The following is a 20,112-nucleotide window of genomic DNA, read 5'->3' on the forward strand; positions in this document are numbered from 1 at the left end:
TATCCTGAATAAGACATGCCGAGCAGTTCTACCAACGACCCTCGGAGGTACTTACTGGGGCGAATCCCTTGAAATATAGCGGCATTTACTTCCAAGAAAACATGTACAAGATTATATGTAAACTTGACTTTAATAGACCGTCCCCCAGCTATGTTTACCCAAGCACTTTCTGAAGCATCGCTCGAAGCCTAGGTATCTGTTATCACTAAGGTAACAAAAGGAATCACGCTCTTTCCCCTTTCAGACTCTGCGCTTGCGCGATGGCTCCTTTGCTGCGACCGTTTAAAACAAAGCCATGTTTTTTTAAATATCCCTCCCACAAGAGCTTCGCGCGCGCGCAACGGGCCTTAGTCTCACTTGGGGCTTTTTGATTGGTTACGGAGACCTGCTGGGCGGGTGCGACGGGTTTGATTGACGCGATGTCAGCGATTAATAGAGGGGGTCGCGAGCCGCGATTGGCTGGGTGGACCTCGCGGGAGAGGGATCGCTGATTGGCCGACCGTGCCGCCATTGGAGCCGCCACAACAGGGAGGAGGTAGGAATTCGGTTACATCTTGGCCGTCGCGCCAGGCTCTCGAGCGCCGAGAGTGCGTTGGCGGCGCGTGGAAAAGGGGGCTCTGGCAAGGAGTCGTGAGGTAGGTGGGGTGCCGCTGCGCCTGAGTTGGGTGGCTTTTCTCACAGGGCTCTGTGCCCGCGTCGTCCGCCGGTTCCTTTCCACCCCTTGGGTTCCCTGTACGCTTCCCTCATAACTAGCTCCCCCACCCGCTTCTGTCTATTAGACCAGGTGTTTCCCTTTTCAAATAAGTTGTTCCCCCGTTCTTTAAAAACGCAGAGCTGTGTCCACGCACAAATCAGCGTTTTCTGTCTCTTTCTGTCACAGCTTGTGGGCCTCGTGGACGTTCAATAGGTGAAGTCCCCTCGTCTCCCCACCTGCCCTCTGCCTGGCCGTGAGGCGCAGTAGGGGCTGGGACGTGAAGGTTGGGTTGGGGAAAACATGGCTCAGATCCGTGTTGTTGTTGTTAGGTATAAACGGCTCACCGTTATGAAATAGCACAATAGCATACAAAAACAAGAATAAAAGCATATGCCAAGAATACTGTGCACCAGAAGGACGACCAGATCATTAGCCAGGCTTCCTCGCTAGGGGGAGCTGCCCTAATTCCAGGCGGGAACTCAAAAGAAAGGTTTGGGAAATCGGGAAGTTCCCCAACCAGCAGGAATTTGTCAACTAAAGTGTTTTGTGTATTTTAGTGTGAATGAATTGTTAGTATTGGGGGGGGGCGTTTAAGTTGAATAAGCACAGTTGTTTTTCAGTTCAGATGGTTACATTTCCAATGAACAACCTCATTAAATAAACTTGTTTTAAATTTAAAAAAATGTATATGGGTGGGTTTATAGAAGCTATATAGAAGTCAAGTGCAGTGGAAAATGAATTGGAAACCTTGAATTAAATGAGTTTGGGAGGGAGCAGTAATAAAAATTGAGGCAGTTAATATTTGAAATTAGGGTGATGTTGTCCACCCAGTTATATAAAATGTTCATAAATTAATATTCCTCTAATACTGATCACTTTTGATTATGAATTGGCTCAAAAATACCATTTTAACCCATCTTTTGGTTGCTTGCTACCTATGAATTCAATAGGATTTCAATAATTCATCACATTAAGCTTATGATTGCCAACTAGTATTTGACCTGTGGGGGGTGGTTCTAGTGACCTGGTGGGAGGGAAGTCTGAGAGCAGTGGTTTGAGCTAGCATTGCTGTTTGTTTTCTTGAGTGCAATGCTTCTTTTACTGGGCAAAATTGACAAAGGCCCCCAAGACCACTGAATTACAATAAAAAAGTGATGCTGATCTTTAAAAGTAGAAATCTTGGGCAGGCAGAAATGAGCAGGTCAGATGGATGGAGTTTTGACTACATACTCTTGGGGTGTGTAGAATCATTCACCACTGATTTTTAAATACAGAAATTGTTCTATTCTGAAAGCAAACTCATATTTGCTTTAAACGAAAGTTTTTGTTTCAAAATTTTAAATTATGACTGTTAGTCACCTTATGCTGTAAACATAACTGTGATTCTAAGCAGTTGGGAGAAACGGTAGAACACAGTAGCAATAACTTATGCTGGGGAATGAGAGTTTTTAAATTTGTGCCTTTAAAATGGTGTTGGCCAGTGTGCCCTCAGGATGCTGTTGGACTACAACTTCCATCAGCCCCAGCCAGAATGACTAGTACTAGTCATCAGGAATGATGGGACTTGTAATTCAAGAACACGTGGAGGGCACCACATTGACTACTTGCCCTTTAAAAGTTCCATGACCAATAAAAGCCTTTCCACAAAATTGTGATAGCCATGATAGTGGTGTACTGTTCATCCACTGTGAGAACAGGATGTTGAACTAGATGGCCCATTGGCCTGATTCAGCAGGCTGTTATGTTTTTATGTACGTTGGTGTTATGTACAGTGGTACCTCTACTTACGAACGGAGCTCCATCCACCATCTTTGATTCGGTTTAGATAGGATTTTTTTCTATCGGTTTAGATACGAATTTTTAGATAGGGTTGCTTCGACTTACAAATTTTTTCTCCCAATGCATTCCTATGGGATTCGACTTACATTTTTTTCGACTTACAAATGGGCGTTCGGAACGCATTAAATTCGTAAGTAGAGGCAGACCTAGCACTGGTATAATGTAAAAGTAAAACTTGAGAGCCAAGATACAGTACAACTATTTGACTAGGGGAAAAATGTTGCTGGTAGGTTGCAATTAGGTGTTACAAGTTAGACAGTAAATAACTACCTTTGATATATCAGAAATGTATGCTAAAATACTGGTATCAGACATGATTACTTTACGGTACTTACGGTAACTGTATCTTTGATCTTATACCTGTTCTTGCATTTTCTCATAGGGCAAAGTGATCAAATCGGATACTTAAAAGCCTCATGGAACTAATTTCACCTGTGTCTCAAAACCAAAGGTATTATTGTAGAAATTTTGTTCTGTTTCAATATGAATATGATTTACAGCCTGTCACATGAGAGATCCAAGTCACACATCAGCAGCTTTTCCTTTTTTGTTCAGGTGTTTTTGTTTATTTGCTGAGACCCTGATTCTGACTCAGTCACTATAAAGGCAAATAGAACAGAGTACGCCAAAGACCTTGAAAAGTATGGATAGCTAGAAATTGTCGTACTGCTTGTTAATTGTAACAGTTGAGTCCTAAATGTGTCACTGATATTTATTTTATTTTTATTTGTTAAAGTTAGGTTCTGCGTTACCATCTAAGGAACCCAGGACAGCATGATATGTTCCAGTAGCTTGGCTTTGTTTATGTGTGTAACAGTAATATGTATCTGGTGCGTGTTTATTCCTGATAGTTGATATTACTTGCTGGAAAACCAGAGATTATCATATTGATATTTCCTTGAGATTATCATATTAATGTTCATTGACTGTGCCACATGTGTTTAAAGCCTTGCATGCACTCGTAGCAGCCCAGAGCTCTCTGCAAGCTAGCTTCCAGCCTGGCAGCATTTCCTGACATAACCATGTGGGCAACTCAGGAATTGTTGCTGGTGTGGATGCCAGCATGAGAAGCGCTGCACTACTTACACATAATGTTTAAAGAAAAATAAAGCTCCCCTCAGGGAATTTGTAAAGTAAAATAAGACAACCACAATCCTCCACCCCACAAAAAGGAGCAGACTTGTCCAAAGCTTTTTCCCATTGCACTGTTTTTGAGGACATGTTTGATTCCTTCAGCTCAGTCGTAGTGTGCCCTGGAGTTAACTTAAAACTTTGTGTATGAAACATGAATGTTTGTGTATGAAACATTCAGTACTGCTTACAACTGGGTTGAATTAAGCTGAAAGTGTTCTGTTTGAAATGGCTTCTTTTGCAAAATACCATAAAAGTAGTTAATGGGCGGTATTCAACTAAGTTTAAGTCAGAGTTAGCCAATTAAAATTAATGCACATAACTAATTTAGAGCCATTTTAGGAGGTCTACTCTGAGTAAGTGTTAGGTGAATACCACCCACTGCTTTGAAATACATATATTTAAAGAAAATATGAAAAACATACCCTTTTCTGGTGAAATGAGAAAAATAAATGGTCTGTCCACATTTTCCATCTTAAAGGAGCTCACTCCTTACCATTTTGAGAGAATTTGGTAAACTTGTCTTCTGCTTATCTCCAACTGTACCCAAATAAAGAGTAGTAAATTTGTATGTCTTTTCAGAGGTGTTTTGGGGAAAATGGTGCCTTTCAGCTTTCCTGCATCAAAATGTACACTTTGGAATCCAGCTCCTGTTGGAGAAAGCATTGTCTCTCACCTGTGTTATAGGTATGGCGTCTCATAGATTAAAAGTTTTTCTTGCCCTGAACTGTTTACTCATCTACCAATAACTCTTCCTCACACTATGAATCCAATTGTTTTAATACCTTAGAGGTCATCTAGTCCAAGTCCTGTTTAATGCAGGATGCAACAGTAGTATTATTGACAGATGGCTGACTACCTGCTACTTAAATACTTCCAGTAAAGGGAAGCCCAGTACCTCCCTATGCGATCTGTTCCATGTTTGAACAATTTTGTACTGTAAGGAAGCTTTTACTAAAGTTTTGCCAGTAACTGCTTTCCTTCAATTTTACCCATTGGAACAACAAATCATACAGCACCCCCCCCCAAAAAAAAGTCATTGGGCGAGTACAAATTGTATTTAGGGTGGAGAAAAAAGTGTCCCTAAGAAGCCATAGCTAAGACTGTATTTCGTGCTTTCTGTAATGTGGCACAAGAGTGACATAGTTAATTTTTCTGCCATACATGGAGCAAGATAATTTCATTGAAGTGTAATGTTTTTTTTTAAATCAATAAACAACTCAGAACTGATTGACTCAACTATTCTCTATGTAGTAAAATAAATCCAAAATAATTACAATGCATCATGGTTGATTTTGGACTAATAACACATAAATGAACTATTTCAAACCTAAGCAACTTTTTCAAGATGCTTCTCCAATTTTCCCCACAATGATTCTGGCTTTCCTTTTTTTTTTTTGTAACATAGATCATTTGTATTTTGTGGCAGTAGTGAGTTGTTATTTGAGATAGCTATCAGTCTTCGATACTTAGAAATAGTAAACTCAAGTACTGAAACTTTAATTTGTGTTTCTTCAGAAATCCTAAACTGATAATACATGAGAAAACACTGCGACTGACCCATCGTCATGCTAGGCAGAGTAGAAGAAAACCCTTCACATGTTTTCTGGTTGGAAATCTTGCAGTAGATAATGGTAGGTATCTTGTTAGAGACCATTGCAAACCATTCTATTTGACTCAACAAATAAACTTCACAGCAGTGATTATTTTGTGAATGATACCAAGCGGTGTAAACATGAGCCTGCCTTACATTGTTGGGCTATTGATCCTTCTAGGCTAGTGGAATCAGCATTGCTTTCTCCTGATGTTGCTGGACTACAACTTCCAATGTCCCTTGCCACTGACAATATTGGTAATCCAACTATCGGGAAGGGGGACCCTCTTGGTTACACCTGTTCTATCTCAATATTGTCTCTCCTGACGGGCAATGGCTCTTCAAGGTCTGAGGTGACATTCCCAACCCTGCTGTTTGAGACCCTTTCAACTAGAGATTATGTTTGACAACTGAGGTTCCACTGTACAGTGATGGCATGTTGATGACTATTTCTCTGAACTGTGCATTTCAATGTCTTGTGTTATTTTAAGTACATGCAATCCTGTTTATAGTGTTAGCTCAATGGTCTACTAGTCTGTTGTAACTAGCAGTGACTTTGTAACCTCAAGAAAATATCTTAGTTCTGTTCTGCTACCTTATATCCTTTTAACTGGAAATGTTGAACCAGCAACCTGCTGAATGTGAAGATGACTTTCACTTAAATATGACTTCATCAAAATTACAGCTATCTAATTACTTTGGGAAGGGTTTGTGTGAACCTTGATGTGTGAGTGAGCATCATAGTGCTGGATAAGTCTAACAAACGGTCTTGTTTTAAGCCTTAGTGAAATTTGGGATCAGTGAGCCATCTTCATAGCATGTATTCTAACTTGCCTAACTTCTCTGGCACAGATGGTGAAGGTGTATCACTAACAATAGATCGTTTTGATCCGGGTCGTGAAGTAACTGGTGGCTTGGGGAAAATACCAACAGCATCTCTTCCGGGAGATTTTTTGATTCCATGTACTGTTAGTGCTTGGGGATTTTCATCAGGTGATGTCATAGTGCACAATTCTGAAGATTTCAGCTTGGCTTTTAAGGTAAGAAACTTGGGGCCGTTATTTTAACACAAAGGTTGTATATTGAATAAATGCTGTCTTTCTATGTTAATATCCATTGGCTATTCTCAGTTTGTCCCAGACAGTGGTATATGCTTAGACATTAAAAGCTGTATCTGGGTGTAGCTTTTTTATTCAGTATAAGTTTGGAAAGGGCGAGTGTTTTTCCTTTAACATTCCCTTCTGTTTATTTCTGTTTTCACTCTCTCCCATCTTTTTCTCTGGAGCACTCTTACAGGAGAGGGGAAATAAAATAATATTCATATATCACAGCTCTGACCAGCTAAGTTCCTTTTCAGAAGTTTAGACACCTAGCCTAAAAATAATGCCATTACAGTTCTTGAACAAACCCTACTAACATGCTTGTGTCTGAGACTAATTGGGACATAATTTTCCTCTATAGATACTGCAACAGAATTTGAACAGTCAAGATTCTTTGGAACCTTCCAAATTGCTGACTTTAAGAGTTCACATTTATTCAACAGAAGATATGGACAACCTAAACTTTGACTTTCACTGGGCAGCTGTTACATTTGCCAATGCCTTAAAATACACTCCTGTGAATTCTGTTCCGATAATTCCTACAGCTCTTGCTAGAAATCTGAGCAGCCACATGAGCATTACACAAGTTCAGGGTACCTGCAAATGTGGGTATGTTAAGGTTCATTGCTATTCACTTTGGCAAATTTCAATTGTCTGTATTGTTTCATTTGGTCTAGGAGTAAAATACATCAATGCATAATTTCTAAGGAGACTTGGAAAGTAGCTTCCAGTCTCTTTAAGAAGGGTTTTATGGGGTTTTTTTAAGGCTAGCTTTTTGTTGACTTAAGTGACTGAGACAGCTTTTCAAACAGTTTTGATTTTTTCCCCTTATTTACAGCTATCTTACAATGGACCAGACCAGAAAACTACTGCTAGTTCTTGAATCGGATCCCAAAGCTTATACTTTGCCACTGATTGGCATGTAAGTATTTAGATAAATATGAAGTTTACCTCTATTTTTCTTTCTTTGAGCTTGGCAGTGACCAGAAAAGCAGAATGTTTTAATATTTACTGCAGAAATATTAATCTTAAACTGGATAACTCAGTTTGAGTAAAATATATATGCTACATGAGAATGCACTGGCTTATAGCATCAAACCTATTTTTTTCTTCCTTTTAGTTGGTTGAGTGGAATCTCTCACATCAACAGTCCACAAGTCTGGACTTGCAGCCTGCGCTACTTATTCAACTCTTCAATTCAAGAAAGGTGATAATAATTAAAGTGAACTTTTCTCAATAAATGATAAGTACACAAAGGTCCCGCCACCTGCAAGCTCGCTATCAAAAATTCATTTATGCACACGTAAAGAGTTATGACCAAACCTCACTATATGCCCCACAGATTCACTTATCCAAACAACTTCCTTCCTTACACCCTTGGTTTTTCTGTTTTTTGCTGGTTGGTGGCAGAAACCACAGAGAATGAGTGTGTGTGAGAGAGAGATTAAATAAATCAGGGAGCAGGACAAATCAGGGAGCAGGAGATTGCTTGATTGTTGCAGTCAGATCTAAGTAGGTTAATGTAGTAAAAGATAATATTTAAGATAACCTGACTCAAACCATTCAAAGATGATCAGCAGCACTATCAATTGAGCCTGGGTTGTGAATTGGAAACTGTTGTACTTGCTAGCCCTTATAGCTTCTATAACAGAATTTCATGCTCCCCAGAACTAAGTGAGCAATATGATTTTCAGGTAGTGAGCTGGGCAACTTGCTGAAGATATATGTTAAAAAAATATTTCATTTGAATTCAGTACATCACATCACCAAATGATTTTTTATTTATTGTTTCTGTTTAATGAGTGTATTTTATTTTATTTTATTCAGGGTACTTTCAGAATCAGGAAGTTTCCTTGTAATTCTTTATTCTCTGACGCATAAAGATCCAGAGTTCTATGAATGCCTTCCTTGTGGTGGACATACTAAACTAGGCTTCCAGCTACTTACAAGCAAAGAAACATTACGTTGCTTCAAAGTAAGTTGCTTGATTTCCCTACTTAAGTTGGCTGTGCAGCTACAAGGGGGTGCTTGTCAACGGTTGTTTATCACAGGGGCAAAGTTGGCCCAGCAAGCCATTCCTGACTAACCATTCCCCATACCTGAAGTCATATGTGATATCATGTGTAGGCCAGGTACTGGCATGTCTTTAACAATCAGGAGTTTATAGTGAGAACAGCCTCATAGGACTAGGAAGCAAATAAGTATTCCAATATCTCTGCCCATGCTTTTTGTTCAGGACTGTGAATGTGGTAAGCCTGTTCTAACAGGCAGATTCCCTTTGGGAAGTATTGCTCAGTTCTCTGTGTGCCAAAATACTTGTGTACACTAGATCTGGTGCTGTAGCTGAGGATTTGCTGTATCCAATGATCCTCTAGCTCAGTGGTTCTCAATCAGCTGTGTACCCCCTGTTTTTCAGAAACATGCATCTTCTGGGCTGGGCTGCCATGTGAGTCCCATGACCCATCCAAGAGCACAGTCCCCAAATGGGATGTCCCAGATAGTTGATGGGTATGTGCCACAGATGTCCGCGGACCACCAACTGGCAACCACTGCTCACTCTAGCTCTTAACTTCTAACTTCTTGCCTGCTTAACATTAATCTTTACTCCAGTCCAGGGTCCCCTGAATATAAAAACTCACAGGAATAAGAAGGTAGCACCACCACTAGGATTTGTTTGAGGAGTTCTTACATGACTTTGGTTGGGATAAGTTGTATAGTAATTGTTAAATGGAGCTTACTGACTACATCTACTTCATTTCAGAACGTGGAGCCATCAGATAAATACCATATTCAATTTGAACTAAGTTCAGAAAATAAAAACGCAGAAGTGGAGTTCTTCAGTAAAATTTCAAAGAATGTTTCCTTTAGCAGGTGAGACCTTTTTCAAATTCTTATGCATTTAATCAGACATTTTTGTTTTCTATTATGCTATCAAAACATTTTCTATGTAATACAAAACTTAAAACTTTATTATTATTATTTTTTAGCCCATCTCAAGGTTCCTCAGCTAGTAAACTTTCTGTTAGTGATCATGACTCTGGTGTGGAAGAGGATGCATCCCCAAGACCATTTCCCCGTCCTCACCCAGTGAGTCAGCAGGTATCTCCAAGATTTAGTATCTTCAAGTTTTTAGAGAAAATATCAGTACCTTTGGGTTGTTGTTGTTGTTTAGTCGTTTAGTCGTGTCCGACTCTTCGTGACCCCATGGACCATAGCACGCCAGGCACTCCTGTCTTGCACTGTCTTGTACCTTTGGGTAGCTGGTAGTAATTCTTAAGCACTCAGCTTCTGCATCAGTGCTGTCGGGATAGTTGTATTCCATGCTCTTACCACCAGGTTGTGCTGTGGTGTTATTAACCCTTTATTGCTGCAAATACATGTTTCAGATTACAGTATAAAGAAACCTTTTAAGGAGACTTCATATTCTACTATGGGAAGCATGTAGAAAAATAAATCAGCTGACCCATAGCTCCATTGTTTGACTTAATTTACTAAGAAGGTCCTCCAAAAGCACATTAAAGGAGGGAGAAGAAATAATGGTTGAGCTGTACAGATGATAGGCTACCTAAGAATGCAAATGGATGTTGATTGCCTTCAGTTTTTCTGCTTCCTAAGCTAAAGATGCACCAATGACTGTCTTGATGTAGACAATAACTGTGCTAGTACCGGTAGTGTTTTTATAGAGAGACTTCTATGCACTTTGACAAAATAGAAACAGTATTTTTCTGCAATAGCTTTTTCTTTCCCTTTGAAACACTTGCACCTGTGCATCTGCCTACAGTACATGTATAGTGTCAATATTTGAGGTTCCATTAACATGGCACAAGGACTCCTATTTTGGCAGGACTTGGGATAATATCTTATTAAAGGTCTCCTGGTAGAAGTAGGTTTCCTTTACAATGGGGTATGACTTATAATATAGTGCTGTCTGCCTTCTTGTTCTCCTAGTGTAGTGGAAGCTGCTACAACAGTTTCTCAGGTGGAGGAGGAACATTCCAATTAAATTTGTAACATAACATAGATCAACATGTGTTTTAAGTTTATATTGTCCTTGTTTCCAGATGACTGAGATCCAGCCTTCGGTTCCTGAACTGTCCATTGTGTTTGATGGCATCTCTACAGAATCTGTGTCAGCGTCCAAATATGTCATGGTGATGGATAAAAAAACCCAACCCTCATTGGGACATCAACCTGCTAAGATGGCATGTCCCATAGGGCATCCACCCCACCAATTTCAGAGTTGTGATTCTGGGAAACAAAGCTTGGGTTTCTGTGCCAGAGAGCCTTCTCCGAGGCAGTTACCAAGCCAGATAAAGCAGAGAATTCCAGTTTTAAAATCTTCCAATGGAAAGAAACCTCCACTACAACAGCAGTCCAACTGTGGTGTAGTTGGATCTCAAGCGAGAAAGAGCTCTGGGTCTTCTTCCTCTTCTTCTCCTTCAACTCCTTGTAGCGGGTTCTCTCCCAACACATCATCCCATCAGCTTGGAACATCAGAACAACACTTGGCAAATAATGAGCCTACACAAAGCAAAGGAGAGCTTCCTTTTAATGGACCCTCAGCATCTAACTCTAAACAATCTCATTTAGCTTCCCAGCCTTCCTGGCACAGCTGTGCTTTGTCATCTCCACACATGAGGAGACCCATGGAACTTCGGATACCATCTCAGAGCTCACCTTGCTGTCCTCACTGTGTCTGCAGCTGCCAGTTACGTGACCATATGCAATATAGTCCAACAAATGTTTGGCAAGGGATGTCTACAGTGGGTTGCAGTCACACACCTGAAATCCAGTCAAGTAGTTCCCAGGAGAGTACACAATTAATGTTTCAGCAAAATATAGAATATATAGATCCTTGCTGCAACCCAGTATGTGCCACAAGTAGCCCTATGAACCTTGGCCATCATGGAATAATGGGAAAGTGTTGCCCCCATAATGATGACATGTCAGCTACAGTAAAGATTTCTTCCCCTTCAGACCCTGGCAGTGCACAATCACATACAGTGTATCCAGCTTGTGTGCACACTCCTGCATCAAAATTGGAACCCAATAATGGAATAATGAACTTATCTTCAGATGTTTACAAAATTCTTGCTGAACAAGATAAGCAGATCAAACTGCTACAAGCTCAGGTTTGTTTGGTTAAATCTATTGTCTACATGCTTAGAATTTACTAGGTTCATTTCTGAACTGGTCTTTGTAAAAATCAATTATTACTATTATATTACTAGGTTAATCACAGGAACATAGTCTTTACACTCATGGTACTTATGATATTATCAGATTACAACTTTGGTCTTGTGTACTTGTCTGTTAATAAGTGGCCTCTTCAGAGTCTAGTGGAAATACATTGTGGGTTGACAGTATGTTTTGTAACAATTTCACATAGCATGTTAGCTATGCTTTCAGAATTAAGCTGACAGGTTTACTAGTCAATTTAGTGAGCCATTAAGTTGTTCGGAATTAAGATCAGTTCAGAATAGAAACGAACTAGGTTTTAATTAATGAAACTCAACTGTTTTAATAGCGTAAAAGGTAAAGGGACCCCTGACCATTAGGTCCAGTCGTGACCGACTGGGGTTGTGACGCTCATCTCGCGTTATTGGCCGAGGGAGCCGGCGTACAGCTTCCAGGTCATGTGGCAATAGTCATGTGCTTTTCTCCATTCTACAGTTACCAGTGTTACATTTTTATTTAAAGGGGACTTAAAAGATGCTGCCTTTAATCATCTTAAAGAAAGAACAGTTCTGAATTCATAAGAGACAAATTGATATGACAGTGATATTTGCTAATTTACTTCTCCCACTTTTATTATCTTGGCAGTATAATTAACACTGATCTTACATGGTTACAGATTCAGCGGCTTTTAGAAGCACAAACTCTTCAGCCCTGTTCAACCAAAACTATAGCAAACAGTAGCATACAGTCTGAGAAGCAACTAGAATTTGTTGCCATGGAAACCCAATCATCCACAGGGTTACACATGAAGAAAAGTGTCAGCATTGCAGTGAGCACAGGTATCGGTTTATTGTACACCTTCTTGAAGTTACACTGGTATAACTCAGCAGTGGGAAAATACCTGACATGGGCACCATTTTAGCTGTTCAGAGTCTGCTTTGCTTTCTTCCTATGGTATTTGATCCACTCTGCTAACAAACTTGGGTCCTGTACCCAGACTGTTGTATCAAGGTAGATTCCTATACAGTATAGTATACAGTATAGTATGACTGAGAACTGAACATTAATTGCTTGAAAGATTGTAAATTTTGTGGAAGAATTAATGTGATTTAGTTGGTTTGCTCAAAGCAATCTTCCAATGTTAAAGTTGTGGGGTTTTTTGTGCAGTGGATCTTGTCTTGCTAAAGAGAAGTTACTAATGTGATCATCACAGCCTCAAATCACACTTCAGTGTGTTGTGATGGCTGCTGCTAGAGTCCAAAATTGGTATTACCTAGAATACCAAATTTGTATGAAATGCACAAGCTCATCATGTTGTGAAACTGCCCGTGAGAGGATTGCTAATATTTGTCCTTTTCAGTTACTTAAACATTGAGTGTCACATTAACAACCTGCTAGTAATTGCAACAAGCTGTACCAGTGATTTGCTATAATGCATGAAGTTGATGGACATCTGGGACTGGGATAGAATACACAATACATGCAGAGAGAGAGTGGTACCACCAGCCTAGCTAAATTCAACCAAAGCTTTCTTCCTGTTTTACTTTAGGTGCTAGCTTGATGTGGAATGCTACTTTGGAAAATAAAAATGAGCATGTGAAACAAGATGATGTTGAAATATCCAATGAAGACATTAATATTTCTATGGACACTGAGAAGAACAGGAGTCAAGCAAGCATTGCCTCTTCATTAAATGCTGTTGACATGCCCAGTTTTGTGGATAGTATTCCTCTTGTAGAAGGAGCTAGTCAACCCTCTGGACTCCGGTAAAAAAAAACCTCATTTAAATTTCTTCATACTTTAATGACCTACATATACTGTGAAACCTATCTGATCTTTCAGGAGTATACTGGTGGAGGCATACAGTACCACATTGGTTTGTCTCAGTTCCCTCCCTTTGCCTTCAGTAATATATATTTGTAGAAAAAGGTGACCACAGTTGGCAGCCTTGTTTGCCTGAGCTGAAGTGGTTTGTATTATTCACTTAAGTTCAGTGATCTCTCGTGCACAATTGTTTTGTTGTACATCTGTATTCTCTGCTCAGCCTCAGAACAAGCCATTTTATGTGTGTTTGTCACCTGTCAGAACTAAAATGTTAATTCTAAGAATTTGAGTTGGTTTCAAAAAGCTATTTTCATTATTTTCCCCCAAAAAATGAGTCTAATTGACTTTGTATTATGTTCACTGTTTGAAATAAACAGTATAGCAGCTAAAACCATGTAGAATGCTGACTGTAGCAATGAATTAAGCAGCAGATTCTACAATATATCTACAGCCACTCAAAGTTGTGCATCTTCAGCAGATGTTTTCCTCATATATGACCAGATACTGCAGACGACTTGCTTGAAATGCTAGTGACTGAGTTAAGTGGCAGCTACAGTGCAGCAGCCCCATTAATCAACCCTAACTTTACTTTTCATGGGTAAAAATGGATTGCTTATTTGTGGAGAAGATGAATTTTAAAAAAGAGCATGTCTGCCTTACTGCATCTTCATGTGAAGTTTTACTGATGGCTAGGATCTCAAATTATAGAAACAAGTCATGGGCATACAGAACTTACTGTAATCAAGCAAGCAATCTCTTGATGAAGCTTGCTTCCCAGTTGCTAAAAGTGATTTTTCACATACTGAGCTTTCAAAAATTTTCTGAGTGATGAAAAAATCACTTCTCTGGCAGTAACTGATAAGCTGTAATGACAGTACATGATTTTATCTTGTCTCTTTCAACATACACAATTGATTACTTTCAGCTGCATTATTTGAATACCATTAATACCTATGTTGCTCTTCAGGTCACTTGATGATCTAGTAGGCATTTTGGCATTAATTATCCATGTTTCTAGCCTTAGCTGTTAAAATAGCAATTCTTGTTGTGATCTGCAAATATGCGTTGAGACTTATTTAATTAAGGGACTGCATAATTTCTTTACTGTGCAGTAAATGTACAGGTGTTGCTAACTTGGTTGCTTAGGGCAAGACTTCTTCCATCAAGGAACTGCTTGAGGTTTCGGGATGACAAGAGTACTATATACTTAAGCAGCAACATAGTGCTATTTTTTTCCTCCAGTTACTGAAGTTATTGCAACTTGCTGTGTAGAATATGGTTGAATACTCAACGTAATACAGCTTTTGCATTTTGCTATGGCATTGCTGATAGTGACCATCCCATTTTATAACCTTCACACTAGTATTGACCCACTTTCCCACTTCTGTTCAAAATCAACTCATTTGAATCTTCTCTACTAATTCACTATTCTCTACTTCTAGTAGTGGACCAGATGCCTCAGGACTTCCCCCAATTTCATCAGTGAATGAAAGTGTTAGCATGTGCATGCAGACCAGCCCATCAGAGAAAGCTGACAGTCATTTGGTAGCAGCTAATGAACAAAATACTGAGCATGTTATCACTTACCTTCCAAATGCCCCACCAGATGACCAGAAGTTTTATCAGGATATATTGGTAAGTTAGCTTCAATGTACCGTGTTTCTCATATTTTAAGGCATCCCTACAAAATAAGGCATGGCAGGATTTTCCTGAGGTGGAAAAATATAAGGCATACCTCGAAAATAAGCCGTGCCGGGTGGTGGAAGAAGGTCTGTGGCAAAGAAGGGTTGCTGCTGCCGCATTAACCCCCGAGACCTGGCTGCAGCCTCAGCGCGCAGCGCGTGCAGCCCCAGAACCCGGCTGTAGTCTTTGCGCACCGCGCGTGGACACCCGGGACCCGGCTGCAGCCTCTGCCTGCCGCGCGCGCAGCCCCAGGACCCGGCTGCAGCCTCTGCCTGCCGCGCGCGCAGCCCCAGGACCCGGCTGCAGCCTCTGCCTGCCGCGCGCGAAGACCCGGTGGGAGCAGGTCTGTGGTCTGTACAGATACCGGTACTGGTACTTAATTAAAAAATAAGACATCCCTTGAAAATAAGTCATGCTGTGTTTTTTTCAGGAAAAAATTAATATAAGACATGACTTATAATATGAGAAACACGGTATCATTCCTTAACCCTATGCTTCTTAGTGGTATTAGCAGAGAAGCTACCAGGCTTCATTTAAAAAAAAGCAGTTTTTAAAAAACAGATTTGTGTTGTCCAACTGTTTCTTGAGCCTTCATGTTTTGTTTTATAGTCCATAGTAGGCATTTCTGATATTTTACATGCCAGAATAGTTTTTCAAGATGTAATTCATACATCTTTTAATTCAAATAGTATGTGGCACAACAAAAAATTAAGATTGCAATGACTGGGGGTGATATCTAAGTTGTACTTTGCCTACTCTGAGTATGACTTAGTCAGATGTCACTCTGAGTATCTAAAATGAAGTTTAATCATGAAATAAGTTCTGATCTGTGAATATTTGATATACAAAACTATTCCCAAGCATGCTAAGTATGAGACAGCTAGTATCCTATAGCTTTGATTAGCTTTTTCTACAGTTCTCTGTACCTTCCTTCCTACATTTCCTTAGGGTCAAGTGAACCACTTCTTGAAGGAGTCTTCTGAAGAAAACAGTTCCTCAGTACAAAAGGACAGTACCAGCAGTGAATGTACCACAACTTCAAAAATGAGCAAGACAGAAAGAAGAGGCTCAGTCAATCCTGATCCACTCCTAAGTGATAAAGATATTGTTCTGAATGCAACCTTGAAACAGCTGAGGAACCTTGGAGTAAAATTTGACTCTCCTGACAAGATGATAAACAATGCACACAAAGTAGAGAATGCCAGGTAGAAAGATTGCTCTAAATAAAAGAACAAAAAAGTCTGACTGAGCTTATAAATGGCTTCATTCCTCTAAAGCAGGGATGGGAATCGGATATTCTTCAACAGCACAGTCAGTGTTCAGAAATGATGGGAGTTGTAGACATCATCTGGAGGGCTTCCCATATCCATACTCCAAAGGGCCAAAAATATTGACTTTTGTGGGTAGGGATGTATAGATCAGTCAATTCATGTTGGTGTCCTTTTCATGCTTGTTAGTGTCACATGTGTATGTTCAGAGGTCTATTTAGGCTCAACCCCACAATAATCTAAAGTTGTTTTAATCTGCATGAAGATTTTGGTTTTTCTCTTTCTAAATATGCATTTCTAAGTGCATTGTATCCTAAAATATGCATAGATACACTTATGTATCATGTAACTCGGCATTTTGGAAAGAGCATAATCTAAAGCAGGAGAGAGAAGCCCTTCCACCTGTCAGAGTTGACCTATGGGTCACTGAGTAGGACCTATGGTTCACCAATCCCGGTCCTACTCGGAGTGGACCCATTAAAATTAGTGACTTAATAGCATGAGTAACTTAGGTTCATTAATTTGAATGCTTCTACTCTGTGTAGGATTAGCATTGGATACAAGCCTTGGCAGTTTGAATTGGCATGCAGTCTGTTTCCAATGGACCCAAAAAGCATTTATCAATGTTGTCTGAGTTAGTAAGCCATAGTTAGCAGCTACTATATCTGTAGGACAGAACTAGGTTTCCAAAGACTGACTTGTCAACCTAAGCCTTAGATACTGTCGTCAGCTCCTTAGCTAGTAGGATGGCCTATCTTTAAAAGTACATTGACATTTGACCTGATGGCTACAATTAGGTATACTTACTTGCATAAAGTTAAAATAACTTGTTTTTCTTTGTTTTCTTCTAGTATATTGGCCTGTATTAATCCTGAAGCTGTAGTCCCAGGTCTAAACTACATCTCTTTTGCTAATGTTGGCATGAGTGGCTTAACTCCCAATGGAGTAGATCTCAGTATGGAAGCAAATGCTATTGCACTCAAGTACCTAAGTGAAAGTCAACTGTCACAGCTTTCTCTGAGTCACTCAAGCCAAAAAAATTCTATGGCTTCATCTGTACAGACTCTCTTGCACACTAATACTGATAAGACTTTGGTGGGCTTTGGCTTAATTTCCCCAAGCAATATGTCGTTTGCAACCAAGAAGTACATGAAAAGGTATGGACTATTGCAAAGCAGTGATGGCAGTGATGATGAAGAGGAAGAACAGACTGACTACAGTAGAGGAAAGAACATAAAACCGGTTCTGCAACTCAATTTAAACCCTCTTTTAGATGGCTTTAGCTGCCAGAAAGACCCCTACAAAAGAGCAAGTGAGAGACTTTCTGTTAATCCAGCACGTCATGAATCTGAACTATCTAATCCAGAGGGCCCCATATTAAGAAATGTTACAAATGCAGTCATTCCACTTCGAATCCTTCACCAGTCAGATGAGAGTTCACATCCATTTTTTAAAGACTTTAACCCCCAAATGAAACTTCTACCTGGAAAAGCAGAGTTTACTCAGCATGCTGACAAAGAGAATCTAGATAATCAAATTGTATCTGAAACTCATCAAGCTCCTATAGATAATTTAAAGCAAGTGGACAACATGAATTCAGTGGGTACTTTCCTTGATGTACAAAAGCTCAGACAGTTACCCAAGTTATTTTAACCTGTCTGATTTATTGGCAGCCAACTCCTTGCAGGACTTTTCAATACAAGTTGAACCAGTTTTCTGTAGTTCAATTTAATCAAGAAGTCACCAACTCTTTTCAAGTGCTTTTGGCAATAAACTAAATGGGAGGAAAGGGTTCAATGTGTGTCTGGTATGATGGCTTGACTGTCATCTCAAATATAAATATTTGCACCTTTATGTGTATTGATGTGTATGCTCTTAATGGTCAGCAAATACATATGTAATGGGATATACTTTTTAAAATGTGTATGAATATTGTAAAATGGACTTTGGCAACTTAATGCTGAAGTGGAAAGAGGGTTTAGGATGAGATTATTTTGGTTACTCAGTTTAAACCATTAACCTTTTTTGAGTCCATTCAAGCATTGGAGTAATGCACTTCATTAGACAACCCCGATTCTTACACAAATTTGAAATAAAAATTTCATAATGTTTACTATGATCATGAAACAAAAACAAGGTCAGCCAATGTCATCCTTGTTTTTTGTCTTATAGCATGAACATGAAGAACAAATGCTGGATAAATGGCTGAACTGCTTATCTGTTATTTGTGTTTGAAATCATTAACATTTTTTGAATGTCTAAATAAAATGTACTTGACTCTTGTAATATGCAGACTTGTTATACTCAGGGTTTTTTAAAATTAAATTTGGTTTATTTTATTTCTTTGTGTGTTACCATAATAGTCTTAATTCATTATCTTCCATGAAGGCCTAAGGTCCTTTAGCCTGTTTTATATTATTTATTCCAATAAAAAATGGAATAATATCATTATGCACAGTGATGTCCCTCACTTCATAATATTTTTGCTGGTATATGCAGAGTGGGGACTGCTGAATGTGGTGGGGAGATCCATTATATTAGCTTAGCAAAAATTACGACTCTTAGTAATTGCCTAAAACAGGATTCTCAAACTTTCCTATTCCTAGGGCCACTTGAGAAAGCTGAAAATTACTGAAGCCCACTAGGCACAAATTGGCAGAGCCAGAACAAGCCAAAAAAAATAGGTGGAGTTTGACATAATTAGCTGTCAACTATTGATATCCAGTCCCTCTGGAAATTGCTGAGTTCTTTGCTACAGCAATTTCCCTCTAGCAGGGAGTTCCATACTTCAGCTTTCCTCAAGCTAAATACAGACATTGGCTGCAGAGGTATAACTTCCCCCCTTTTCTGCAAAATCGGTTCCATAAGCTTTACCACCACCTCTTTGTATTTTACTGTTCCTTTCCTTCATGCACTTTTCACATTCATTTTTGTTATAGCAACTTAATTCTCATCTTCCTCTGTATTCCCTCGTACTGTATTTAAAATGTTTATTTTATGTGACAATGAAGAAATACCTTATCTAAGGTGTTGTGTAAAAGAACCTTGCTTTCTCTTTTTCTATTTTCTTTTACTACTACCACTGGCCCTGCAATTCCAAGCTGTGTTCCATAGTGCAAAAAGTGAGGTTGCCCCTTTTATATGGGGAGCATGTATGTGAAAAGGACTGAAGTCTCTGGCAACGTTTACGCACCTGAGATCCAGCCCTATTATGGCTGAGACTATATTGATGCATGAGAAAGTTGTCTATGGTTGAGGGATGTGAGAGATGCTTTTTCCATTGAGACTGCTGCTGTTTGCCATCTCTTCTGGCACTGAGATGGCCTGCTTCTCTACCCCAATCTGTGCTGTTCTTAGATGCCTTATTGCCTTTTTCTTGCATACTTCCTGTCCCCCAAGAAATATGTAGCAAGTGTTTTGAAGAGTGCAATGGGAGCTTGTAGAGTAGACCCTGCCAAAGGGAAGTTTTGAGTGGAATTCAGTTAAGATGCTATAAGATGTCAAGTGTTTAACTACTGATGAATAAGCTTAGAATTGCATTGATGGTTTCTTGTAGATATGCTGACAGGACACACACACACACACACACTGCCTCTGCATCTTAAAGCTGAAATATGATTGCATACTATACTAGTTCACAGTTACGGTGATCTGCAAGTCACCATGTGCCAGCTGGTTCCTTCTGTATAACAAGATATATTGCAGCTCAAGGTGGTGCAGTCAAGCCCTGGGAGTGCCTAAATGTGGCTTTTCAGGGACAAGGCTGCAGCACTCTGCACATACTCGGAGCACTACTTTTGC

General features: G+C 39.6%; 1 protein-coding gene across 5 annotated transcripts; it reads left to right on the forward strand.

Annotated features, from left to right (window-relative positions):
- Nucleotides 1-274: 274 nt before the first annotated feature.
- Nucleotides 275-19,884, forward strand: STIL (STIL centriolar assembly protein). Of its 5 annotated transcripts, none has more exons than XM_035122551.2 (17): nt 275-635; nt 2,916-2,984; nt 4,247-4,351; nt 5,183-5,298; nt 6,111-6,298; nt 6,720-6,967; nt 7,197-7,280; nt 7,479-7,565; nt 8,186-8,333; nt 9,120-9,229; nt 9,346-9,445; nt 10,420-11,490; nt 12,213-12,375; nt 13,086-13,302; nt 14,803-14,995; nt 15,992-16,248; nt 17,163-19,884. In XM_035122551.2, exons 2-17 carry the CDS (start codon nt 2,950-2,952, stop codon nt 17,962-17,964), a joined length of 3,924 nt encoding a protein of 1,307 aa, XP_034978442.1. In that variant the 5' UTR covers nt 275-635; nt 2,916-2,949; the 3' UTR covers nt 17,965-19,884. The 5 variants fall into 5 exon arrangements, with proteins under 5 accessions (XP_034978442.1, XP_034978441.1, XP_060132902.1 ...); XM_035122550.2 differs by having other exon boundaries at nt 276-635; nt 9,346-9,457; XM_060276919.1 differs by having other exon boundaries at nt 276-535; nt 9,346-9,457.
- Nucleotides 19,885-20,112: the final 228 nt, after the last annotated feature.

The sequence above is a fragment of the Zootoca vivipara genome, chromosome 7 (assembly GCF_963506605.1).
Source record: "Zootoca vivipara chromosome 7, rZooViv1.1, whole genome shotgun sequence".
NCBI lineage: Eukaryota > Metazoa > Chordata > Lepidosauria > Squamata > Lacertidae > Zootoca > Zootoca vivipara.

Excerpts from the sequence above, each read along its gene's own strand:
- STIL (XM_035122550.2), top strand. The coding sequence starts at position 2,950 with ATGGAACTAATTTCACCTGTGTCTCAAAACCAAAG. Across the intron at positions 6,299-6,719 it reads ATTTCAGCTTGGCTTTTAAG|ATACTGCAACAGAATTTGAA; the intron begins GTAAGAAACTTG and ends TTTCCTCTATAG. Across the intron at positions 9,230-9,345 it reads AAGAATGTTTCCTTTAGCAG|CCCATCTCAAGGTTCCTCAG; the intron begins GTGAGACCTTTT and ends ATTATTTTTTAG.